The 27,852-nt window shown below is 42.6% G+C and overlaps 1 protein-coding gene across 2 annotated transcripts in view; it reads left to right on the top strand.

The window, feature by feature from the left end:
• CTIF (cap binding complex dependent translation initiation factor) overlaps nt 1-27,852 on the top strand; it is a 155,401-nt gene that overhangs the window by 31,150 nt on the left and 96,399 nt on the right. For both annotated transcript variants that reach the window (XM_026714850.2, XM_087927526.1), the window contains exons 2-6: nt 7,795-8,007; nt 10,242-10,325; nt 12,052-12,125; nt 15,123-15,227; nt 18,115-18,190. In XM_026714850.2, coding sequence (XP_026570635.1) covers nt 7,828-8,007; nt 10,242-10,325; nt 12,052-12,125; nt 15,123-15,227; nt 18,115-18,190 — 519 coding nt within the window. In that variant the 5' untranslated portion in view covers nt 7,795-7,827. The remainder of the gene's footprint in view (nt 1-7,794; nt 8,008-10,241; nt 10,326-12,051; nt 12,126-15,122; nt 15,228-18,114; nt 18,191-27,852) is intronic.

The raw sequence follows: 27,852 nt of genomic DNA, 5'->3' as shown, positions 1-27,852 counted from the left end.
TTTGTAGATTTGGTGATAACTCAATCTTTGAGATGCACTCTTTGTTTCTAAGCAAGGCATTTATTAAATGAGTTTTGCCCCATTTTACAACCTTTCATGCCACATTTGTGAATCACTGCAGTCGTTAAGTTAGTAACATGGTCATTAAGAGAATCTGGCTCCCCCATTGTTTTTGCTTGTCAGGTCACAAAAAGTGATCGCATGACCCAGGGACACTGCACCCGTCATAAATATGGACCAGTTGGTGAGCATCTGAGTTTTGATCCTGTGACTATAGGGATGCTGCTACAGTCGTAAGTGTGAAAACTGATCTTCAGTCACTTTTTTCACTGCTGAGTTAGATGAGAGACTCCCTTCTAGCACTGATGATGTCGCCTACTATCTCCAGGAAGCTCAGAGAGCACTAAAGATCCCACACTCAGGAATCCAACTTATGAGAAATCCTAGTTGTCTTCATGATCAAGAGATCTCCTTCTATGATATCAAACATGGCCAACCACCCAAAAACGTTCTTAGCAAAAACTGTGGAGTGCAGAAGTCCATCGGTCCTTCCTTTCCGTCAATTATAGTTTCAGGTTTTGGGATGACCTGAGGCGTGGCATGAAGGCAACACAATCAGATAAGCAATAAGAGTCCCTTTATTATCTCCAACTTTGCCCCCAATGTCCAGGTTACCTTATGGCTGGGAAAAAACTCTCCCAGAAACAGCCTTTGACTGCAAAAAATTAAGTCCAAAACATGAGCAACACAAACTGTAACTTAAAGTCCAAGCAAGCCAAACTGAAGCAATTAGGTTGGCAGGGCAGGAGCAAAAATTTCAGACTTGAAGGCACAGCAAAACTCACACAGTCAGGAAGACACCAGGAACACAGATAAGCCACGACAACACAGGATAAAGTCACATTTGCTCCCAGCAGCCTGCTGTACGCAGCCTGCCTTTCTTACCAACTGTCTTCCCAGCTGTGGCTAATGAAGGGAATCAGGGCCCTTTCCTCCCCTGTAGGCCACGCAATCCACGTTGCTCTCTCCTCTCTTGTTCCTCCCTGCATACCCTAGAATGAAGAGGGGGGAGGCCTTTGTCTTCCTCTGAACTCCCTTCTCCCTTGTTCTACCTCCACCTGCTCTGCCCAGCTGGACTTTGCCCTTCCCCAGTTTCCTCCACAGCCAACGGAGCCACACTCCCACTCCCTGTCAACTGTCCAACTTCCTCCTTGGATTCAGACTCTTGACAGGGGCATGATAGGTTTGATTTTCTTCTGCTAATTAAATAATGTTTTTTTTAAAAAAAGAACTGGTCTGTGAACTTGAATAATTAGTGTTTTTTTTTTAAAAAAAATGGCTTGACATTCAGCATGTAATTGCTGCAGGAACCGTTCATTTATCTTACATTTTTTAGCAGGGCTCATTGAGAAAAGCACTTGATTTATAAAGAAGAATCACATATTCCTTTGTGGTTCTTATCCACTCCAACCAGTTAATGATTTGGCATTCCATCATCGCCGCCACCCCCAAGTTCTTTCCTGCTCCCACATGTCATGCCTGCTCAGCATTGTCCATCTGTCACTTCTTGAAAAGCAGCTCCAGTGAACAACGGTCCTCCATGGCGTCTCTCCATTGTCTGCTGCAGCGGGTGGAACAATGAGTTCGCCTCTCAGGTCACGTTCTCGTGAGCAAAAGCGTTTGCCTTTTATTTCTTTGCAGATCAGCCTGGAACTTTACAACACGGAGGTGGAGACTCTCTCTGCTTTCTCTCTCTTTCTCTCTCCCCTCCCCGCTGGAAGAGCAGGCTTCATTGAGTCTTTTTTCGCCCCTCCTCCCATCCTCTGTCTTTTGTTTATGACTTTGGAAATGAGTTGTTTGCTCATTGTTTGAGCTCCTCAGTATACAGGTAGCTCTCAACCACTCTTGGAATATTGCATCCAGTTTGGGTCACCATGATACTCATATCAAAAGACCTAAGCGCCAGAGTTCACCGTAACAGCATTGCCAAAAAGGCATTAAGAGTTGTATACCTAATCTTCTCCCCTTGTAAGGCTGCGACAGGTCAGGAGTGAGTGTTGCTCTTGTCCTAGCTGCTTGGACTGTGTTTGTCTAAAAGGCTTATTAGCCTAGCTCCACCCACTCTGGGTAGCTCCTCCCAGCTTTTGACTCAGTCCTCAGCCAGGACGGACACAAGTCACTGCCTCTCCTGCCTTTTGGAATTTTTTCTCCAAAGGGTAATGTTGAATTGCTAACTAGGGCATACAAAACCTTTGCTAGACCAATACTTGAATCATCTGTCTGGAATCTGCACTGTATATCAGACATTAATACAATTGACTGAGTCCAGAAGTATTTCACGAGAAGAGTACTACACTCCTCTGCTCACAACAGAATACCCTACACCACCAGGCTTGAAATTTTGGACTTGGACAAGCTAGAACTATGCCGTCTACAGTTGGACTTAAGTGTAGTATACAAAATTATCTGCTACGATGTCCTACCAATGAATGACTACTTCAGCTTCAACCGCAACAATACAAGAGCACACAGCAGATACAAACTCAGTGTAAACCGCTCCAAACTCGATTGCAGAAAGTACGACTTCAGCAACAGAGTGGTCAATGCCTGGAATGCACTACCTGACTCTGTTGTTACATCCTCTGACCCCCCAAAACTTTAACCTTAAACTATCCACTATTGACCTCACGCCATTCCTAAGAGGTCTGTAGGGGTGTACATAAGCGCACCATCGTGCCTACCGTCCCTGTCCTGTTGTCCCCATCTTTTCGTACCTGTTTCCTGTATTCTTACTCATGTTTATACTTATACCTATCATCTTGTAAGCGATTGACCAATCAGATAAATAAATAAATGATATAAAATAGATGCTGAGACTTGGTTGCAGAGAAGAGCAACCAAGATAATTAGAGGACTGGAGGCTAAAACATAGAAAGAACGGTTGCAGGAATTGGGTATGTCTAGTCTACTGAAGAGAAGGACTAGAGGCGACAAGATACATGAACACAAACAAAACAAAAAATACTTTTTAAAGCTTATTTAAAAGCAAACTACTCTCTAAACTAAATAAGAACGTTCAATTACCGACACTCCTTGACTTAACGACTACAATTGAGCCCAAAATTTATGTTGTTAAGTGAGACATTTGTTAAGTGACTTTTACACCATTTTATGACATTTCTAGCCATAGTCATTAAGTGAATCATTGCAGTTGTCAAGTTAGTAATACAGTTGTTAAGTGAATCTGGCTTCCCCATTGACTTGAAGCTCCATTGAAGCTCACAAAAGCTGTCTACATGACCCCAGCATACGGTGACCGTCACAACTATGAATCAGTTGCCAAGGATCTGTATTTTCGTCATGTGACCACAAGGATGCTGCAACGGACGTAAGTGTGAAAAAGGGTCATGTCACTCTTTTCAGTGCAATTGTAACTTTGAACCATCACTAAACAAACTATTGTAAGTCGAGGACTGCCTACGTAACAATCATGACCTCCAGATAATTTTTTTTTTCAAGTCAGTTTTAAACCACACGACATCACATTGGCTAGTTTTTCCATTACAAGTAGTCCTTGACTTATGACTTACAATCATTGAAGTTATGGTTATGAGGACAGCCTGGTCACGTGACCACATTTTGGCTGCCGGGCAACCATCCTGCATTTATTTGGAACATCATACGCTCATGGGATTGATTTACAACATTTTTTTGCTAGAAACTGGCATTTCCAGCAAAAAAGTGGCCCAGAGCAAACAATGGCTTTGCTTAGTGACCGCTGAGTTTGCTTAATAACTGCTGTGTTTGCATAATATTGCTGTGTTTTAGCAGTGAGGGCAAACCTTTTCAGCACCGCGTGCCCAAACCAGAATGCGCTTGCATCCTTGTGCATAGGTGCATGCCGGAGCACCGGAAACCCGAAGACCAGCTCGCTGATGTGCGCATGCCTGTTTTGGGGGCATTTTGGGTCCGTTTCCAGGCCACTTTTAGGGGGCCAAAAACAGCCTGAAAACAGCCGGGAAAACGGCCTGAAAAACAGCCTGATTTTTGGCTGTTTTTTGGGGCGTTTTCTGGCACTCTGGCACCAGCGAGCATGCCCACAGAGAGGGCTTTGCATGCCACCTCTGGCACGTGTGTCATAGGTTCGCCATCACAGGCTTAGCGTCTAACACAAAAATGGTAGTAAAATCAAGTCAGTTGCATGATGACCTGCTTTAAAACCATCATGACTTTTTGAATAGAATAGAATTGTTGGACAGTGTGATTGGACACACAAGGAATTTGTCTTTGGTGCAAATGCTCTCAGTGCACATAAAAGAAATGATACATTTGTCAAGTCAAGAATCATAAGGTACAACACTTAGTGATAGTCATAGGGTACAATAAGCAATAAAATCATACTAGGAAACAGTCAATATAGATCATAAGGATACAAGCGACAAAGTTACAGTCATGCAGTCACAAGTGGGAGGGGATGGATGATAAGGAGGGATGAGAAGATTAACAGTAATAGTAGTGCAGACTTTGTAAATAGTTGAACAGTGTTGGGGGAATTATTTGTTTAGCAGAGTGATGGCGTGCGGGAAGAAAACTGTCCTTGTGTCTAGTTGTTCTGGAGTGCAGTGCTCTATAGCATCATTTTGAGGGAAGGAGTTGAAACAGTTTATGTCCAGGATGTAAATATTTTCACAGCCCTCTTTTTGACTCGTGCAGTATACAGATCCTCAGTGGAAGGCAATGTTTTTTTCTGCAGTCCTAATTACTCTCTGACGTCTGTGTCTGTCCTGTTGAGTTACAGAACTGAACCAGTCAGTTATAGAGGTGCAGATGACAAACTTAATAATTCCTCTGTAGAACTGGATCAGCAGCTCCTTTGGGCAGTTTGAGCTTTCTGAGTTGGCGCAGAAAGAACATTCTTTGTTCTGCTTTTTTGATGACGTTTTTGATGTTAGGTGTTCATTTTAGGTCTTGTGATATGATAGAACCTAGAAATCTGAAGGTCTCTACTGTTAATATTGTGTTGTCTAGTATTGTAAGAGGTGAGTAGTATGGGAGGGTTGACCACCGTAATTCCCAGACTCAGTTATAGTTGTAAGTTGGGGACTGCCTATATGGCTGTGAAGTGCCAGCTCTAAAGCTGAGACTATATACATTTCATCAACCCAATCTTTCATAATGGGAATATGTGTATCATTCCAGGAATACATGATGGTCTTTTTGGCCTTGCTCCAAGCATAATAAACCCCAAAGGTTCTTCATAAATAGACAGATTCCAGATTTTTTAGAATATGTTTTTTTGTAGCACGTTGACGTCTTTTAAATCTTGACTGGCTTCCAAAGAGCAGATTTATCATAATATGAAACTACCAAAGAAAAAGATTGAAGCAGGTTGCGGAGCTTGTTCTCACCCAGCTAGCTGAAAAACATTATGATAGCAAATTTGATCTTTATAAAGATGGAGAGGAGCCAGATCCCTCAGCCAGAAAAGGATGCCAATTGTCTGCTAGGTGTAATGGGAAGAAAAACTAAACACTAGGTAGGGGGTTTAAAAATTGTCTCCCCTCCCCCCCGGTGTGTGTGTGTGTGTGTGTGTGTCAGAAAGAGAGAGAGAGAGAGAAAAATAACATTGATTTGTTTATTCATGAACTGGAATAGAGCTTAGTAACAGAGTCAGCCAATGAGAGCTGAATTGAGGGCTGAAACTTAAAGAGAGGGTCTGGACCTGGTTTATCTCTGTTCTGTTCTAAGCTCTAAAGTGAAAGAGAAACTAGCTTGCTTGCTGAATACTAGAGCACTGCTCTGAACCTGTAACACGTCTGCTTCTGTTTGAATTTGCTCCATATTGGAGAAATCTACAACTGGTATTGTAAAATTTACTTTATGGGTTTATAAAGAAGTTAAATGAAGCCTCACCCCTCTGTGTTTACTTTTCTGGCGCTGAATTTACGCTGCAATACTCTGAACATGATTAAACATGATACTTTCTCAATGTTGTACATATTACTTATCCATGTTCCTGGGTTTCTTACAAATGGTCAGGGGCAAAAACCATACATTAAGTTGCAGTTCTAAAAGGATTTGTTGCTCAGCAATAAAGAATCGGATCAACTAGTACAGTACAGGTAATCCTCAACTTATAGCCATTTGTTTACTGACCATTCAAAGTTAAAATGGCACTGAAAAAAACCACTATCCTGTCAGAGCTGAAGAAGCTTCTTAGATGAGAAGCGAAACATCTTCAAAAGGAAAAAAAAACAGAAAGTCCAGTTGCCTCCTGAAAAAGCACCTTTGGGACAATCATGACCTAGATGACTGAGTGTGCAGACTGCAGCAGAATTGGACAGTGGGGAAGAATGCGGAAAAGTCCGGGAGTCTGGAAAGGACTTGGATGAGGGTTCTGCGTCCAATGCAGAGATGGGGCCAGGACCATCTGGGAGTGGGGTGCTGACTCTGGAGCCTCCAGAGTCTGGCAGCAGTGAGGCAGAGGAACAAGGGGAGTCTGTTCCTACTGAGCATGTGCACAGAGCTGCTAGAAGGCAAGAGCAGCTGAGACAAAAAGGGCAACTCGGGAGTAAGGCTTGGAGGTGATTGCCCCTCCCATAAGATATAAAGGTAATGCAAAGGTGAAGAAACCTTTGTAGGAAGGAAAGTTGTTTGTTCTGTTTGGATTAATCCTTGAAGCTCTGTGTGCACTTTGTACTTCAGTTGGTTTTATATAGCTCATTTGGCACTGTAGTCGTTGACAGCAATTCAAAGGAGAGAAAGGTTGGGTGCTTATCTCGAGGAACTATTTGGGACTCATTACCGGCTGGGAATGAACATAATTCCCAGCTTTGAAATAAAACAAGAGTTGTTTTACATAAGCATGTCCATAATTATGGTCTCAGGAAGCCTTGGTCAGAACACTGAGAATGGATGACTGTTTTTCATACTTATAACCGTTGTAGCATCCCCGTAGTCACATGATCAAAATTTGGGTGCTTGGCAACTGGTTCATATTTATGACAGTTACACGATCCCGCGGTCATAGGAATCAATTTTTGCGACCCTCTGACAAGTGAAGTCAATGGAAAAGCCAGATTCACTTAACGAATGTGTTCCTAATTTTGCAATTGCAGTGATTCACTTAACAACTGTGGCAAGAAAGATTGCTAAATGGGGGGAAACTTGCTGTCAGCCTCCAAGAATCCTTCTGCTTATATTTCTGGCTGCCATAGAAAGTGGGTGGGGGGAGAGAAGAATAATTGGACTTTGTGGGGGGAAGAATGCTGGGTGTTTGAGTTGAGTTGTTAAAGTTGGGGTGTTTTCTTGATTATGCTTACTTGCTTACTGCACATATAATTTATAAATTATCTGTCTAAGCCAAGGTCAGCCATCTTGGCATACCAGATGTCTGAAACACCACCTGAAGATTCACCCACATGACATTATACACACCTCAGATTGGAGGGCCAGTTTGAACTATTGGTGGTGGGAACATGGGGTAACTTTCTGTATGTGATTTTCGCACCTATTGCTTCAGATCTTGTATTCTTCTGATGCTACCACTTCAATTTTCAGTAAAAGTCCTTTTCTCTATAACAGTGGAATCTAAGGTTTTCTTTCTTGGATTTTGAATGGAGCCTCTCCTGACACTTGCTTTACAACTATCTTGCTTAGCAACAGAAATTTTGGACTTAATTGTAATCATAAGCTGAGGACTACCTGTGTAGGTTTTGCTAGGGGGGAGATATGGTGTATATAATGTCTCAGTCACCGGCTTAATTTTTGTTTTGTTCCCTCTCTCCATCTTAGGACACTTCAATTCTTGATTCATCACAGAGGGGGATGGAAAATTCTTCTGTGGCTTCTGCCTCTTCTGAGGCAGGAAGCAACCGGTCCCAAGAAATTGAGGAGTTGGAAAGGTTCATCGATAGCTACGTTTTGGAATATCAAGTCCAAGGCTTGTTGACAGAAAAAACCGAAGGGGATGAAGAGAACGAGAAAACACAGTCCAATATCTCGCAGGTGGGTGACAGACCTGGAGTGGATCATTCCCACTGGCTTAAAAACACAAAAAGAGGCATAGTGAGAAGAATAACAATCACTGTGGAACTGAATAAAATCAGATATTATTACTGAATAATAATATCTGATGTACCCGACTGTGCGTGTGTGGACAAAAATTACATGGACTGTGCATGCACGGAAGGGGAAATGGAATCTGCCACGGCTAGGTTTGTTTGCCACCCGATTTTTGAATCGTGACCCGATTCAAAAATCGGGTGGATTTTTTTTGGGTCGGAACCCAATTTGATCACAAACAGAAGCTTTCGCGACCCGAGGTTCCACTGTAGTTCCGAGCTGTGTGTTTTAAACCAGGCATGGACACCATTTTAACAAACAGTGAAGCTTGTTTTGAGACTGCAGAGGCATAATCAACGATGGTATCATTCTTGAACTGCAAGATGGGCAGCAAATAAATTTATTAATAATAACTAGTAGTAATAATCAGTCACTGGGCTGGGTTTGGGGCAAATCTTCCAGGTCTCTAGGAAGACTTTTTTTAGGAATAAGAATCAAGAATGATGTATTTGGCAGATCAGTCACCCAAACTCAAACCTGACTCAAGAACTTCTAAGGGGCATAATTTTAGCCCCCAATTACTTTCAGTTACCTGAAGGCCACACCTAGATCATTGGCTTCCTATAGGTGGCTTTTAAAAGCCAATGTGATCTAACGGAAAGGGTGCTGCACTAGAAACTGGGAGACAATGACTCCTCCCTTAGACATGAAATTCTGCTGGGTGGCTTTGAGCCAATCACCAGGAGATTCTGAGTTCTAATCCTGCCTTAGGCATGAAAGCTGACTGGCTGATTTTGAGCCAGTCTCAGAAGATAGTGATGCTTTTTATTCCTGCCTTAGGAATAAAAGAGGGCTGGGTGAATGGGGGCCAGTCTCTCCCTCCCTCCTCCATCTCTCCTCCCACTCCCCCAATGGTGGGATTCAAATAATTTAACAACCGGTTCTCTGCCCTAATGAGTGGCTGGGTGGGCGTGGCCAGGGGGTGTGACAGGCAGCACTTGGCCTCCCTGGGAGCAAAAATGGGCCCTGGGGGGGGCTGTGCCGCAACCACCCCTGCGCCCCATTTTGGGCCTAGTAGGCCTCCCTGCAGCCTCCTGGGAGCAAAAACCGGGCATGGCGGGGGGCGCACATCCCCGTGCCTCGTTTTGGGCCTAGTAGGCCTCCCTGCAGCAGCCTCCTGAGAGTAAAAATGGGCTGCAGGGGGTGCCCGTCTCCCTCCTCCTCCCTCTCCCCAACTCACTTCATAATTTTATTGTTGTAGGCAAAATAGAACATGACTCATTTTGTATTCCATTTTGAGTTATAGGAAATAGAAACCAGATATATTTTATCTGGCTTTAGCCTTGTTTAAAACTGTGGACTCTCATCCAAATATTAATGAACTCTGACCCCACTTAGCTTCTTTAGATCCACCACAATTGGTTAGATATGCCATCTATCTGCTGACAATCTGGGGAGGCTGTGCAATTTCTTTGCTGTGCCCCATTTGAGAACCAGCTCGGCCAGACCCTGCTTAGCTTTTGTTGTGGTTAGCCGGCAGCAGTGAGGAGGAGGTTCCCGAGGAGCCTGTGCTAAGTGCGAGTGAGCGCAGGATGATTTTTAGAAGAGATCAGCTGGAGTAGCACAGGTGACCTGGGAGTAAGAATGCAACGTAATGGCCCCTCCCTTCAGAGAATATAAGCCTGGTTTCAAAGGGTTTTTTGCTTTTGCAGAAAGCAAAAACATTCGAAGAACTCAACATTGTGTGTAGAGACTCCGGCTAATCTGAAGAATTGGACTAATTGGCTGCAAGCCATCTTTTATCTACAAAGAAGTTTATTCGTAGATTAAAGCTGTGAAGGTTTGAGTTACTGAGTTTGTTTGAGATTTTCTTGCTGGTAACAAGGTGGGGTCAGAACAGCTTTCAAGTTCCAGTAAGATTGGCCTGGTGAAGTCACCTGTTGACACAGGTATATTCTGTGATACAAGGTGTGAAAGAAAGGGTGTTTTCTCTCAAACCTGCCAGCAAAAGCCAACTCTTTCATTCCCATCTTGGTGCATTGCTCTCACTTATTTTGTTCTTGCTTCAGTCAGAATGTATTAATTGGTTCATTCATCAAATTTATATAGCTGTCCATTTAACCCCAGATGACTCTGGGTGACAAACAGCAAATCCGTCCTCTTTTCTCTCTTTTCAGTGGACCGTTGACTGTAATGAAGAAATAGAAAGCAGCATGTCCAGCTACAGAGGCAAGGGGTCAGCACCCCATAATCAAAACCAGGTAATAAAAATTGGAGTTCTTTAATGCCGAAAAACATCCTTTAGTACCAATAGAACAGAATATTTTTAGCTTAGGGGTGAACTGTTGGATCCTTTGTGTACCTGAGCTTGGTTGGAGGTTGTTTTTCCCTCTGGCATTTCATTACTCAACTAGATAACATCATTAGTGGTAGAAGGGAGTGAGGTTTGCACTCTTTCTATATATTAAATATTTATATATTTTAATACTTTGATTACAGAGCAGCTCAGTGGTGTTTCTGTTGGAAAGTAAATACCATTGAGTGAATTCACACCTACTTTCCTAGAAATAAAACCCTATTGAACAAAGGCAGACCCTGGGATTAAGAATGAGTTTCATTCCTAACTCTGTCTTAATTGAATGAAACCTAGAACTTGCACTTATGAATGGGCTGCCTACTGTTAAAAATGGCAGGCAGTGTTTCCTTCCTCAAGGAACCACACAAGTTAACAGAATAACAAAGTTGGAAGGGACCCTGGAGGTCTTCTAGTCCAACCCTCTGCTCAAGCAGGAGACCCTTTGGCATTGTAGACAACCACTTTCTTCTTAAAAGCCTCCAGGGATGGAGACCCACAGTTTCTGGAGGCAAGCTGTTCCACTGGTTAATTGTCCTCCGAGAACCACTCACAAGCTGTATTCAGGTAGTCCTCGACTTACAACCACAGTTGAGCCCAACATTTCTGTTGCTAAGTGAGACAGTTGCTAAGTGAATTTTGCCCATTTTACAACCTTTCTGTTCTGACCCAAACCTTGTTCCAAGGAAGCCAACACGAAACAGAGATAACAGAAAAACCTTTTAACAATTCTTTACGAATTCCGTTCCTTCCCGGTTTAAAGGCTGTTTCAAACTCATTGTCTCTGATAAGAACGAGCCTTGCCAAGGTTGTGCAAGGCTGCCAAGGACACTAGATATAGTTGCCAAGAAATATTTCAAACACAAAGTGTCTCCAAACACCAACCAAGATATTCCGAACCTCCACGAGGCTTGAGTGCAAAAACTTCTTTGCTTCCTGCAAAGAACTCCAGTTTCTCAGCTGGCTTTTATCTCTTAAGGGAGGGGCCATTATCTTGCAGCCTTACTCCCAAGTCGCCCATACTGCTGCAGCTGCTCTTTCCTTTGAGCAGCCCTGCGCGTACATGCACTTGGCACAGGCTCCTCAGGGGCCTCTTCATCGCTGCTGCCAGCCTCCACAATCTCCGAAGGCAGCATTCCACTCCCTGATGGTCCTGGCCCCATCCCTGCATCACACGCAGGCCCCTCATCTGAGTCCTCACTCTCCGAGACCTCAGACGTCCGCACCTGCTGCCGGTGAACCACAATACTTTCTTGCCACAGTTGTTAAGTGAGTCGCTGCACTTGTTAAGTTAGCAATGTAGTTAAGTGAATTTGGCTTCTCCATTAACTTTGATTGTCAGAAGGTTGCAAAAGGCGTTCACATGATCCTGGGCCACTGCAATCATCATAAATTACGAGCCAGTTGACAAGCACCCCAAGCTTGTTCCCATGATCGTGGGAATGCTGCAACGGTTGTAAGCGTGAAAATGGTCACAAGTCACTTTTTCCCCCTGTTGTTGTAACTTCAGATGATCACTAAACAAACTGTTTTAAGTCGAGGACTACCGGTATTAAAAATACGCTGTAACAAAGCTAACATTTTAACATACAAGGAAACATCTCCAATTGTCTTGTCTACTTTCTTGTTTAAAGAATGGAAACCAAAACAGCTCTCTGGACATGTTGGGAACGGATATCTGGGCAGCCAACACTCTGGAATCGTTCAGGTAAACTTACTTTTACTTCTGTAGATGAATATTTTGACTTGCAACTTGTAATTGTCAAAGCACAGTGGTACCTTGTTGCTCAACTGCTTGAAACTCATAAAATCTGGCTCTCAATGCATTTTAACGCAAAAAATTTATCCCAGTACTCATAGTTATTTGGTACTCAACATACAAGCTACAACTTGTCAATGTTAGCTGCCTTGTGACACACTACAACATTCCTTGTAGGAAAAAAGTTGTTTGGTATAATTTTTTGATACTCATCACACCTCCTGGAACCAATTAACAATGAGTACCAAGGTACCACTTTATTCCACAGTTAAAACTACAGTACCTCTATATCTCTCCGTCTTCTGTCTGTCTTCTGTCAATCTAATGTATTTTTCAATATATTAACAATATGGAACAAACAAAAGCAAAGTTTGAAAATAAGAATTGAAGAAAAGAAGATAAGAAAAATAACAAGAACATACTATTATAACTTCCTGCTTTCTTTCTGTCGAGTAATTCTCATCTTAATCTTTTCTCAACCTCTGTCCTTTTTTAATCCTAAATCCCTAAATCCAATGATTTTTGTGTGAGGAGCAGGAACGGATAAGTAAGAGAGAGATGCAGTGATAAAAATTGATTTTAAAAAAGCATCAAAAACACCAAAAGGTAATTTTACACAGATGATCCACACGATGGGAGTAGTACTCTGGAGGTTTCCACCAGCAGTTAGCTCAAGTCCTTGAAGGCAAACTAAGTGTGAAGCGCTTTGTTAAATATGTTCAGGTTGGGGTCCATATGGATCTCAGGGGAAATGGTGCTCCTTAGGGCTGAAGCAGTGACAGAAGTCCTCATTCTGTGTTCTAGCAAATTGTAATGGTAAATGAGAATGACGTTGGGAGACAGGAGGGAGAGCCATGGGCTTGAGAACCATTGTGTTAAAGGAATCTTGATGTCAACTCGTAAAGCATTTCTATGTTGAGTAGCCATAAGCGGGGGGTGGGGGGGAGAGAACCAGAAGTACTTTCCACACTTATCTTACAAAGATTGTAGCTAGGCTACCAGAGCTTCTGCCCATGAAAATCCTTCATTGGAGAATGTGATTGATGACACCCAGCCTGTTCTTTGTTGGAGAATCTGATTGATGAAACACTAAGGGGGGAGGGGGAAAACAGGGTCACAGGGAGTGGTGATATTCAGCTGGTTTGAACCGGTTTAGGTGAACCGGTAGCAACGATTTGGCATGGATCACCAAACCGGTAGTGACTTTTGGCTGGCCATGCCCCCTGATTGGTCGCCACTTGTTCGCTTGCCCCACCCAATGCTCGCTCGCCCTGCCTACCTGACGTTCACCCCGCCCAATCACTCCTCGTATGCTGGGTCCTCATGGCTTGCCTTTAACCTGCCTTCCCACGTGGTGCCTGCGCCCCAACTGAGCAGCCCAGATCGGCCTACTCACAGGTAAGCCTGTGAGTCATGCTAGCCCCCCCATTCCCAGATCTTGCTGGGCCCCCCACTGTTCCAAGATCTTGTGGGCCCCCTCATTCCCGGATCTTGCTGGGGCCCCCACCGTTCCCAGATCTTGCCACCATCCCCACTGCCCCTGGGCTCGGCTGTCTGGCTAAGCTGCCATGCAACGGTCTCCCTACCAGGTGGCAGTTGCGGTGCAGCAAGCGGCGTTGGAGGTGCCCCAAAAGGGAGGGCAGGAACTCCCGGTGCTGCTTCCCGTAGCCACGTCACCACCTGTCGCCTGCACTGCCTCCGCCTGCCACCTCTGCCTTCGTGTTCATACTTGAAGGATCAGTTTCATCCTGACAGCTGAAGTTTTGGTCACCTGCCCTTACAGGTATCAAAAGAGGCCCAACGTTCAGATCCTATTTGTGGGTTTAATAACTTCTCTGGATTCCACCGCTCTTTATTAATTCACATTTTGCTCTGTCGCTCTTGTCATAATTTCAGTTCCATTTTGTACATCTCCATTTACCAGTTGGAACATCAAAGGGTCTTAATAAATGTCTTAGTAATTCAGCTTAAGGACTAATACACATATAATTTTGTTTGCCATCAAATCAGTCAGTTGTCAAAGCTGGAACAAATTTGCAGTGTAGACATTCTCTCGTTCTGATTCTTATGTCCTGACGTACAGCATTCTTGCATGGTATGGGAGCAGCTCTGTAGCAGACAAAAAAGCTCTACAGAGAATCATTAAAATTGCCCAAAATATCACCGGGCTCCAGCTACCAGCCCTGGACGACATCTTCGCATCTCACTGTTTGAGGAAGTTGCACAATATTCACAGAGACTCTTCCCATCCTGCTTACAATCTTTGTGAACTGTTGCCTTCTGACAGAAGATACAGAACAATTAAAACTTGGACCTCATGTTTTCCGAACAGTTTTTATCCCAGAACTATAATTGCACTTAACAATGAACTTAAGGATCACCATCAGTAAGCTGTTGGACATTATTACTTGGTCTGTTGTGTGTTTTTAAGGGGCGGGAAATTTTGGCGGGTGGGGGGTTTGGGGATTGTCATGTGGGTGTGAATGTTGGGACTGGTCTCTGGGTGTTATGTGAATTTTGTTGTATGTGTATACTGTGTATAATATGTACAATGACAGTAAATAATAATAATTATTATTATTATTATTATTTTCACAAGGGCAGAAGGTTTTACCTGGACTGCCTTCTTCACTTCAGTAATATGGTTGGTTTATTTGATTGCAGTCACCCTCAATATACAGCCTTATATCAGTTTCGATAGAACAGAATATTTGTAGTTTGGATAAATTGAGAGCTCCTTGCTGCTCTCTGAGCTTGATTATTTTCTTGCAGACGTTTCATTACCTGACTAGGCAACATCATCAGTGCCCTGGTAATGAAATGTTATATTAGTTTGCCTAGTGCTCCCAATTCCTTGTTAAACCCGGTTACCATTTTACACAGTGTTTCCTTCCAAATCTTCGGCTTTTCTATTTCTTCATATACATTTTTTTTTTTATTCTGCAGTGGGGCCACCTGGGATTTGCAACCAGAGAAACTTGACTTCACACAGTTCCACAGAAAACTTCGCAACACTCCCAAGCATCCTCTTCCACAGATAGACAGAGAAGGGTAAGTATCCGGTTTATACAAAAGAAAGATTTTAAAATGCAAGAAGTCGGTTTTGCTATCCTGATAACTTTCCTGGCTTTGCGGAGGGGCTGGGACTAATCAGAGAATTCTTAGCCATCAGACGGCAGATACCAAGTTGGGGAGAATCAGGATAAACCTTGATCAAAAGGCAGAAATACTTCAGTCCACTTAAATTGTACAGTTTAGTTTAGTTTAGTTTACCTTATTGTCATTGCACCTTGTACAACGAAATCAAACCCCATCTTCAGTGCGCATCATGACTATGAAAATAAACACAAACACACAACCTTCATATTCTATACATTGAATTGAAAACCCCTGATATTGCATTAATATTGCACTATACAGTAGAATTCAGTAGAGTTCCTTCCCTAGGATAGAAGCTGTTTTTCAGCCTATTTGTCCTTGTTTTTATTGTCCTGTACCGTCTGCCAGATGGTAATAGTTCAAAAAAAGGGCGCCCAGGATGAGATGGATCTTTGAGACTGTTTTGAACTTTCTTAAGGCAGTGGGAGCTATAAAGCTCTTCCAAAGAGGGGAGAGGGCAACCCACGATCTTCTGGGCAATGACATTAACCGTCTGGCGTGCTTTCCTATCTGTCCCTGTGCAATTGGCAAACCATACAGAGGTGCAGTGAGTTAAGATACTCTTTGTGGTGCAGCGGTAGAAGGTCACCAGCAGTTTTTCATTCAGTTGTTTCCTGAGAAGTCTCAGGTAGTATAATCTCTGCTGGGCCCTTTTGACCAGGGCTGCAATGTGAGCACCCCAGGTCATGTCCTCTTTTAGGGTAACACCCAGAAACTTAAAACTGGCCACTTGCTCCATTCGGTCTCCATTGATAAGCAAGGGCTGGACGTCTGATCTGTTCCTTCTATAATCCACTATAAGCTCCTTGGTCTTATTGGTGTTGAGGACCAAGTTATTGTCTCCACACCATGAAAGCAACCGGTCCACCTCATCTCCATAGGTGGACTCATCCCCCCCATAGATGAGTCCCACCACTGTTGTATCAACTACAAATTTAGTAATAGTATTACTAGCGTGAGTGGGAATGCAGTCATGCACATAAAGAGTATAGAGTAAGGGACTCAACACACAACCTTGTGGTGTACCAGTGCTAAGAATAAGGGCTGAAGAGGTATGATGACCTAATCTGACCCTCTGTGAGCGGCCAGACAGGAAATCCATAATCCAAAGGCAGATTGAATTAGAAAGTCCAAGGTACAGAAATTTAGACACTAGTCTATGTGGAAGAATTGTGTTAAATGCAGAACTAAAATCAACATCCTCACATAGCGCTTGTGACAATACTGTACACACAGTCCTCAACCTATGACCACAGTTGACCCCAAAATTTGTGTTGCTAAGTGAGACAGTTAAGAGAGCTAAGGCTCAGAATGTATATTTTACAATGTGAGATGTTGACAAATCCATATGAATCTGAAGTCCAATTACCAGTTGTGTCTCGATGCCAATTCACACATTACTGTTTTGATTTGGTGTAAATATTACCAGACACAGATCTATTTGTGTTTGATTTGAAATAAAGATAATAGGAACTATTTCATAAATCTCTTCCCTCCTATTTATTTTAACTGGGATGGGGGAAAATCCCACAGACCAAAAGGCTTTAGAGAAAAATGTTCTTTTCACCCCTTTTCCCCCCACGATTTCCCCTTTTTTCTGGGTCTCAGTATTCCAAGCCACAATTGCACACTGTTTGACTGAGCTACACTGGCTTAGGGGCAGGAAGTGAAAAGATCATTGTGCTGTGTAAATATTAAAGTTTAACATTTATGTGAGGTTTACCTTGAGGAAATAGCAGGTCAGGTATATTATATTCCTGCAAGTCTTTGTATGAAACAAAAGCCAAGGTAAGGAAAGCATAAAGACCCTTGCGAGGAAAGGCAATCTATAATAATAATACTGTACAATGCCCAGAATCCTTTGCAAGCTTGGCGAATAGGAATCTTGGTGGGGCTACAGAATGCATACCCTTGCAAGCATTTTGCCATCATAGAAACATGATACATGGTAACATGAATAAAAGTTATAATCGTAAGAAGAAAAAAATATTATTTTTTGTCTTTATTTGTCCTATAAGTTGAGAAAAACTACCCTGATTTTTCTCTCTCTCCCCCCGCCCAAAAATCAACGTCACCTTTAATTATGTGTGCAGTTGCACACAGGCAAACTACCTGTTGCAGGTCAATCAATTAGGGAAGTACATCTAGTGGGACAAAGGAACAGGGCCTTCTGTGTGGTGGCTCCCTCCCTTTGAAATAGCAATAGCAGTAGCACTTAGACTTATATTCCGCTTTACAATGCTTTTACAGCCCTCTCTAAGCGATTTACAGAGTCAGCGTCTTGCCCCCAACAATCTGGGTCCTCATTTTACCCACCTCGGAAGGAGGGAAGGCTGAGTCAACCTTGAGCCTGGTGAGATTTGATCTGCCGAATTTCAGGCAGCCGGCAGTCAGCAGAAGTAGCCTGCAATACTGTACTCTAACCACTGCACCATCGAGGCTTTTTGCCATTCGCCTAGATATAAGATTGGCCCCCACCTTAATACCTTTTCAGAATGCCCTGAAGATGTGGTTCTGCCAGCAAGGCCTGGGGAGTCCAGGGTGATATGGAGCTGATCAAGTGACTGGTGTGATTGTTTGGTTGCGGCCACTGCTGTGTGTGTGTGTGTGTGTGTGTGTGTGTGTGTGTGATGAATTTTTGCATTGTGAAATTTTAATCTTGCAAGCCACCCAGAGTCACCGTGTGTGAGTTGGTCAGCCATAGAAATTTGCTTAACAAATAATAAACAGAATACATAAATTGTGCTTTAATTGACCCATCTGTCTATTCCTGGTTTAGAATTGGCAAAGGAAAATGTGAAGAAGGAGATGGAATCAACTTAAACGACATTGGAAAAGTTCTCCCAGCCTGGCAGGTGAGTTTTCTCCCATTCTCTGGAATCTGTATTCTTCGTTTATATACTGTATATATACATTTTTTATTGAAAATTAGATTTTAAAAACACAATTTTTAAGTGATGGTGATCTTTTGACATATATCAACAGTCTTTATATTATTATAATAGCAGAATGTCATCAATCAATATTCACACACACACACACGCACACACACACATCTATATACATATTTACATTATAAATCTTTGTATCTGTTTCTATCTTGGACATTTTGTTGCGGTATAAGCTCTTTCTTTAGTTTCTATTTCACATTTTTTTGACTTCCTTTCACATCCCTCCAATTATATATTTTTTTCCATATTTCATAGAATTCTGCAGTATCTTGCTCCTTCAGTTCTAATGTTAATCTAACTCGGCGCAGTATAAAAATGTTTGTATTATTACTTTGTCGTTAGGTATTTTTTTAAATTTCCAGGTTTGGGCAATTGATAATCTTGTGGCTGTGATAATGTGACTAATTAGATATATATATCTGCTTTTTTTTTAGATTCTCATTTGTTATTCCTAATAGGAACATTTCTGGTGTATAATTTATTTTTAGGGTTAGGGTTAGGCTAAACCTAGAATCTGTATTCTTGTTTGGTGGACCATCTGGATGCCAAAAGGATAATATAGAATAACAGAGTTGGAAGGGACCTTGGAGGTCTTCTAGTCCAACCCCCTGCCCAGGCAGGAAACCTTATACCATTTCAGACAAATGGTTATCCAATCTCTTCTTAAAAACTTCCAGCGTTGTTGCATTCACAACTTCTGTAGGCAAGTTGTTCCACTGATTAATTGTTCTAACTATCAGGAAATTTCTCCTTAGTTCTAAGTTGCTTCTCTTATAATATATATCTTATAATTTATAATAACAATAAACTGTACGACGAACCATCTAACACAGGTACTCCTCCAAGTCACCAAGACTTTTGGCTTCATGTAAGTGACTTACGCCGTGTTTCACTTAACAACTATTGCAGCAACCCCATGTTCACGTCAGCAAAATTCGAATGCTTGCCAATTGGCATATATTTACGATGGTTGCAGTGTCCCAGGATCACGTGAACATTTTTTGCCACCTTCTGACAAGCAAAATCAATGGGGTACCCAGACTCGCTTCACAACTGTGTTGCTAACTTAACAACAGCCGTGGTTCACTTATCGATTGTGGCAAAAAAGTTCATGCCATGGGGAAAAACTCATTTAACAACTGTCAGAAATTTTTAGCTTGAACTGTTTTTGTAAGTTGAGGACTATGTATTTGTATCCTGCCTTTATTATTTTCACAAATAATTCAAGGTGGCTGTGATGACCCAGGGTGAGATACAAAACAAAAACAGTCATAGGAAACAGGTGAATTCCCTTTTATTCCTTCACTTTGCTTCCAAGCTCCGAATACTCTTGATAGAAGACAAAAAAACTCCCACACAAACAGTTACAAGAAGAAGGAAAAAAGACAAACCAGGCAAGATATAAGGGCTGGAGGATGTCCACAGATAACACACCTTGGGAAGGACGCCAAACTCAGAGAGGAACCATAAACTAGAGAAATTTCCATGCTTTGTTTCCAGCGTTCGCCCGTACACATGTCTGTCCATTCAGTTGTCACAGCTGCAGCCCATGAAGAGGATCAAGGCCCTCTCCTCCTGAGTAGGCCACGTCTCTCCCTTATCCTCTCTTCCCTGTGTGCCCTAGGATGAATAGGGGATGGGCCTGGGTCCTCTTCTGACTGCCCAACTGGCCTCTGCCCTTCCCCAGCCTCCTCCACAATCTCCAGAGTCACACTTCCACTCCCTGTCAGCTGTTCCTCCTCTCCCTCGGCGTCAGTCTCCACCAGGGGCATGACAGTGGCGAACATATCCAACACAACTGCCTCTTCCTATTTTCCCCAAAATAACAACCCTGTGAGGTGAGTTTGACTGAATGGCTGGCCCAGTGTCATTCAGCTGACTTTCACACCTAAGGCAGGACTAGAACTCAAAGTCTCCTGGTAATTGGCCCAAGATCATCCTGCTGTCTTTCATCCCTAATGCAGGACTAGAATTCACAGTCTCCCAGTTTCTAGCCTGGTGCTCTTAACCACTAGACCAGGGGTGTCAAACTCAAGGCCCACGGGCCGGATCTGGCCCGTGGTATGCTTAGATCTGGCCTGTGGGGTTGCCCTGGAAACAGCGAAGGACCGGCCCACGGTGTCTGCCAGCAAGAACGCAGCTCGGGAGGTCCTCTTGAGCGCCATTTTTGCTGGCAGAGGGCTGCAGGAGGATCCCCCCCAGTCCTACCTGGGCCACCACAGGTGACCACAAAACAAGTGATGTCAAGCTGGCCATACCCCCCCCCCTCGACCACACACCCCATCACCTCGAGGTCGAGCACAACCCTGATGCAGCCCTCAATGAAATCGAGTTTGACACCCCTGCACTAGACCAATGGCTCAATGAACCTGGGCCATTTACCTCCCAATTTTCGTTTGGCCCTCAAAAGATATCACATATGTGTCAGGATTCCATCAGTTACCCCAATTAAATCATGAGTCTCGAGCCAAACTTCCAAAATTAAACAGGATTTATTGGGAATTAACATGTCAGCATGACTTGGGTGTAGCCGACTCTGAGACACTTAATTCATTGTCACCCTTGATCCCACCCCCTGGGTGTATCATAATTCCTATTCTCCAATGGGACACATCCATAGCCAAGAGTTCTCCAATTAGATTTTTGTGTGGCAGAAACTTCAGTCACCTAGTTACAATCTCTGAAAAACTATGAATGGAATGTACTTTCAATTCCAAGCTGCTGCAATGCTCTTTCAAACCCCTTTCCCCCGCTCCCTTTCTGTTGGCAGATATAAAACGGCCATAGAAATGTTTTATGAGTTGACGATATGCTTGATGTACTAGCAGAGACCCATGCAAGGGGAAGCAAAAGATCAAACAAACAACATTGCACTATTATGACACAGGCTCCGCCCCTTTTTCTATGTACCTCAGGATGATGCTCATTTTGTCATTTTCGTCAAAGCATCGGATCCCATGTTTACTTTCTAAGATATGCGTGCAGTGATATAGTAGCAATATCTAGACCACTGGTGGTTAACCTTTCTGGGCTCCTGTGCCAAAAATTGTGCTTGCGCACACACACTAACATGCCAGCACCCAGAAAACAATGTGTGCGCCCCCCCCCCACACCGGCCCCTTAGCTGCACTGTGCCTCATAGCTGATTTTTGGTCCTTTTGAGGCCTTTTTCGGCCCCCCAGGGGCTTGAGGACAGCTTCTGCAGCCTTTGCAGGCCGAAAAAATAGGCCTGTTTCATCACTTCGGGTATTACAGGAAGTGACAAAATGGGCCTATTTTTCAGCCTGCAAAGGCTGCAGAAGCTGTCCTCAAGCCCCTGGGAGGATGAAAAAGACCTCAAACGGCCAAAAATCAGCTGTGAGGCACATACATGTGCAGTGAGGTAAGTTTGCCTGAGGCTTGCGTGCCGGCACAAATGCCTTTTCATGTCACCTGTGGCACTCATGCCATAGGCTCGCCATCACGGATCTAGGCCTTAATAGCAGATCAAAACTACAGGTAATCCTCAACTTGTGACCATTTGTTTAATAACTGGGTTGAAGTTGTGGCAGACTTCCCAAAAGATACTTAAGAGTCAGGTTCAAAGTTACAATGGCCGCTTCCCTTCTGCATTCACGTGATCACATTTTTGGGCACTTGGCAACTGTTTTCAGGGTCCCATAATACCATGACTACAATTTATAACAAATTTTTTTTGCCGGAAACCAGCAAAAAAAATACTTTCCAGTTTCCACCAAAAAATGTCCATTGTGAACATGGGTTCGCTTAACGACTGCCACGTTCACTTAATGGCCACTGCAAAAAAAAGTCATAAAATCATGTCAGACATCTCAGTGCCTCAACTTCTGATTGTCATGATATACGATGGAAATTCCCTCCTCCATTACAGTCATAAATTGAGGATTACTTTCACAAACGCGCTTATTTTTATGCCAGATTTCTCTTGTGACTTTCATCAAGAGTGCTTGGAATCGAAGTTGCCAGTTGCCATTGTGAATTCTTTGTTTAATGAACCTTTTCCCCTCCTTTGCATTACTGCAATTGTCAGAATTCTTTTCCGGGCAAGGATGATGGTCGTCAGGAATTTGGGTGTGCCTTCTGGGCTCAAGCATTTGAATTTTACATTCCAGCTTTCTTGCCTGGGATATTTTCTGGACTATCATGGCTCCATCTTGTGGCTGGGAATGGACACAGCAGGCATCTGCTGAAGTTCTAACCAAAAATAGAGGAATTGACGTGTTTTCTGTTGTTGCTTCACTCTTGATTTTGTTCATGGTGAAGTTTTTTAACCATCCTTGTCCTGCTGGATCCCTCAGCAGCTTTTGAAACTCTCAACCATAATATCTTGGTTGGAAATTGGAGATAGCATACTGTGGTGGGGCTGCTCCATCCTGAATCGGTGGATCCGGTTGGGTTTTGGGAGGTGAGAGGAAATAACTTGGATTCCCTGTTTCTCACGGTTTAACGTAGTTCTCTTTCCCTGGAATTGCTTCTGAAGACCATCCAGAAACTTCAGCGGGTGCGAGGTGCAGCAACACGTACCCCTCACCGAGCGGTGTGGTTTCTGCCATGTTGTATCACTTGTTCAGGAGTAGGTTTGGTTACTTGGGTGTTTCGGAGTGCAGTTCAGAAAGTTGGTTGGTTTGTTCTTCCTGTATAACCAGAGGTGGTATTCAGCAGGTTCTGACCGGTTCTGGAGAACCAGTAGTGGAAATTTTGAGTAGTTCAGAGAACTGGCAAATCCCACCTCTGATTGGCCCTGCCCCCATCTCTTCTCTGCCTCCCGAGTCTCAGCTGGGTCTTCTGTTGTTGCCCTACACAGGACAACAGAGCTGGAAAGCAGGTTAGTGAGGTGGGGAGGGAAGGGGATTTTGCAGTATCTTTCCCCTGCCACACCCATCAAGCCACGCCCACCAAGCCTTGCCCACAGAACCGGTAGTAAAAAAAATCTGAATCCCACCACTGCGTTTATCCTCTGTCAATCCAACCCAAGACCGTGGAGAAAGTCTTCTGAAAGTCTTGACAGCTGACTCACATTTATGACGGTTGCAGTGTTCTGGGGTCATGTGATCTCATTTTGCGACCTTTTTGACAAGCAGAGTCAATGGTGAAGCCAGATTCACATAACAACCGGTAGCAGTTGCAGTGATTCACTTAACCAATGTGGCAAGAAAAGTCGTAACATGGGACAAAACTCACTGAACGAATGTCTCAGTTAGCAACATACATTTTAGGCTCAATTGTGATCATAAGTTGAAGACTACCTGTAGTTTCTGATGCTAAAGTGCTTCCAATCCCTGGAAATCACAAAGAGAATTTAAAAAAAAACCTCTTTTGCTTGTTCATCACCCAGAAATTTAGAAGAATAAAGATAGTGGGATATCACTATCTTTAGGAATATAACACTTGAACTGCAAGAGGTTAAAGCAACTTTGCATTCATTTATTTTTTTCTAAAAAGAGGCCAGTTTCATTCTTGCCTCTGGTGCTAAAAAGCCTCAGATTACTGCGGGCTCCATCTGTGTCATCGAGACAGTTGCATTTCAAGGCGTCAACGAAATCAACTTTATGTAGGTCACCTCTTTTGTGTTGAAATAAAACGAAGAAAGGAGATTCAAGCATGTGTCTTTCTGCTCTGCTGAGAATGCTTTTTTTTTTTTTTTCTAAAAATGCTCTCTTTTTTGCTAAAAAAAAAAAAGTTTTCTAAGAACTGGCTGGTGGCTTTCTCCACTTGTGGCAAATTAGCCTGAAGAAACCAAGTTCTTATTCCATACTCCATCAAGAAATGTTTGTTGTTATTGATAGCCAGCAGAGGGCAGCATATATTCACATTTGATTTGGCACAGTTAATCAATCTAGCGAAGGTAGTGTGTTCAGTTCTAACCATGCAGCGCAAAACAAATGAAGCTGCCTTGAAGGACAGGGAAGTCCTCAACTTAAGACCACAACTGAGCTCAAAATCTATGTTGTTAAGTGAAAAATTTGTTAAGTGAATTTGTCCCGTTTTACAAATTTTCTTGCCACATTTGTTCAGTGAATCCCTTTGGTTCTTAAATTAGTAACACGGAGGGTTTTTTTTGGCAGCTGCTGCACACTGCTGGCTCATATTTAAATGGTTGTCTACTAGGACTCCTCTCACAGTTACTACTACTGAGCAAGGTACCACCTGTACTGTACCTGAGCATTTGATTTTTCTTGCCTAAAACCTTTTTTCACGATTGAATTTCATTTCGTTAGTTAGTGCCCAGTGTTCAACTGATTGTTAAATGAATCTGGGTTCTCCATTGACTTTGCTTGCCAGAAGGTTGCAAAGTGACTCCTGAAGACTGCAACTGTCAAAAATACGAGTCAGTTGTCAAGTATCTGAATGCAAATCACTTGACCATTGGGATGTTGTAACTTCAAACGGTCACTAAATGAACCTCTGTAAGTGTGATGACCCGGGGCGTGGCACAAAGGCAACACAGTCAGATAATCGGTAGGAGTCTCTTTATTAGCTCCAACTTTGCCCCCAATGTCCTGGTTACCTTCTGGCCGGAGAAAAACTCACCCAAGAACAGTCTTTGGCTGCAGAGAATCAAGTCCAAAACGTGGTCAACAAAAACTGTTACTGTAAGCCCAATCAAGGCAAAATGAGGTAATTAGTTCGGCAGGGCAGGAGCAAGAATTCCAGATGTGAAGGCACGGCAATAACTCAACACAGTTGGGAGGATGCCAGGAACGCAGATAACCAAAGTCAACACAAGATAAACTCACAAGTTTGCTCCCAGCAGCTGCCAAACTCAGCATGTATTTCTTTTAAACTCTCATTCCCTGGTGTGGCTAATGAAGGGAATCAGGGCCCTTTCCTCCTCCATAAGCCACACAACCCACGTTGCTCCCTTCTCTGTTCCTGCCATCTCCTAGGATGAAGAGGAGGTGGCCTGGGTCTTCCCCTGAATTCCCTCTCCTTTGTTCTACCTCTTCCCTGCTCTGCCCAGCCGGAGTTTGCCCTTTCCCAGTTTCCTCCACAGCCAACGGAGCCACACTCCCAGTCAGCTGTTCGTCTTCCTCCTCTGATTCAGACTCTTGACAGGGGCATGACAATAAGTCAAGGACTACTTGTCCAGATGAGTAATATAGGTAGTTCTCAACAAGCACAATTGGGACCAGAATTTCTTTTTTTTTTTTAACAAATTTTAGTCCGTTTTTCACAATAAAAACAAAAATCTCTTTTTAGTGGACAACTTATTTCCGGGTCATCACCTTTACATACAAATATGACAGCAATTATACATTCATATATGCATACTTAATTCTATTATTGCCTTTTCCATTCCAAATTTTCAATAAGGAGAGAAATAAACACATTAATTCTAGCCTCTTTCATTAATCTCAATTGAAACATCTTTTTGTTTCATTTCAATTATTTCAAATATAATCCTTTAATATTTATTTTAAAAATAAAGATAAATAATATATGTTTGCCTAATAATGAGAATAATAAAGTTACCAATGTCTCTCCTTGCTTTTAATAGTCTATATTAACTTATTAATTTAGTTGGTTCTTTAGTTTGTCATATTCCCTTTCCATTACACATTCTTTTTATAAATTCTAGATTAATATAAATTTTAACACACACAAAAAAAACAAGTATAGGTTTCCCCCCTTTTACTGCTTTGAGTGAGACACCTCAGTGATTAAAATATACCTTTATTCCCTCATCTTGATTCCCAATAAACCATTATTTTTAAGAAGTTACAATAATAATCATTACATCTTTTCATTTGGATTCCACAGGATATTTCCCTCTCCCTTCATTTTTAATAAGAGTTATCAGTATCTATATTACCCTATTGTCTAAATATTTTTAATTGCAGAAATATTCTTATTACCCCTTGTCACCCTGCAGAATCCCCTTTTTAATTCATCAACCATTATCTCTGAAAAAACAATTTCTTTTCAGCATTTTACTATTTCCGTATTTCTTTATTTCATGCACCTGTTTCTTACTGCTTCTCCTCCCCCTCTTTTCCCCATATCTTTTCTTATTCCAGTTTATATCCCTCTCTTTCTTAATATCTTCCTTTCCCCTTTTCTGCTGGGTCTTTCTGCCTTTCCTGACTTCACAGGTATTCCCCCTTTTGATTGCCTTCTTAAATCTCAACTTTTTAACCTTCTTTCTTTCCCCACTTCTTTGTAGTGTTCTTTGTGTTAATTGTCTATTTAAAATGTCTTCTCCCTGAGTCGACTCCTCCTCCACTGAAGCTCTTTCTTCTTGTTCTTCCATTGCCTTTTCTATTTTTAAGTTCCATTTTTAATTTTTGAATAGATATCATTACACACTCTTATATTTTATGATCATTAAAGTCCACAAAATATACACTTTTACTTTCCTTCTTTCTTCTTTCAATCTTCTAAAGTTCTCAATTATTCCAGCCCAGGGTCTATACCAAAAACATCAATCAATCCCACAGTCAGTCTTTCCTTGCTTTTTTCTTTATTCTGGTTCTGCTTTCTAAGATTCTTACTTTGTTTCAATATTTCTTTAATGTTATATCCACACAAGTTCATTCAGAAACAGGACGCTTTCCCTTGTTTGAGCTCAAGTTTTTGTCAAAAGGTGGCACTTTCCGTTATACAAAGTCTTCACCTTTTCCCCCTATTTTTTTATTTAGGGTTTTTCGAACCTCAATATTCCAGCACAGTAAAGTCTCCAATTTGTAAACTTTATTATTATTATTTTTTGACAATCTTAAATCCAGCTTTATTTTAAGCCTGTTTATTCCCAAAATATTTTAGTCCAATTTAGTTAAATCTTTAGTTCCAGCTTCTCCCTTTCCCGGTTTGAAGCCCTGCTTAGCTGTCAAAAATATTTTCCCTTTGTAATTTTGCCGTTCACTTTTCTTTTCTTAAAAATTCCTTAATCCCGGGGTACTTTTGTTTAGTTGTATTGCCCAGTTGTCCTGGTTCAGATGTTATCCACCTCTTCCCTCCTGCACAAATCTTAATCCAGCTGAGTCTTCCTCTTCGGGGTGGCCATTTTAAACCACCGCTGCAGTCGTCTTCGGGGGGGGGAAAAAACCAAGCCCAGGAGGGGAGGTGCGGCTCCCCTCAACCTGGCTTGCGGCTTCCCCTTACTCCGCCACCCCTCCAAGGCAGCTTCAGCCCCTAATCATAATGAGCGGACTCTCCAACAAAAGAGCATGGACCATAGCCGCAGAGAGTCGCGATGTACGGTCCGTCAGCGAGGAGGCTCCGCCTTCTTTTTCCGGGACCAGAATTTCTGTTGCTAAGCAAGAAGGGGATTCATTGAATCCCATTCCATTTAGGAGTTAGGTGAATCATTGCAGTTGTTAAGCAATTCATGAAGTCATTAAGCAAATCCCACTCCTCCCATTGACATTAATTGTTGGAAGTTAGCTGGGAAGGTTGCTAGTGGGATTCATGTGGCCTCAAGAAGGACACTGCAACCACGATAAATACAGGTAGTCAACTTATAATAGTTCATTTAGTGACCATTCCAAATTACATGACCTATGAGTACCACTTTATAAAGCCTTAGTAAGGCCACACCTGGAATACTG

The sequence above is a fragment of the Pseudonaja textilis genome, chromosome 2 (genome assembly GCF_049901715.1).
Source record: "Pseudonaja textilis isolate UNSWEBS1 chromosome 2, rPseTex1.2, whole genome shotgun sequence".
Classification (NCBI taxonomy): Eukaryota; Metazoa; Chordata; class Lepidosauria; order Squamata; family Elapidae; genus Pseudonaja; species Pseudonaja textilis.
Note: the sequence above shows the minus strand (reverse complement) of the source record. Positions and strands in the feature narration are given on the sequence as shown.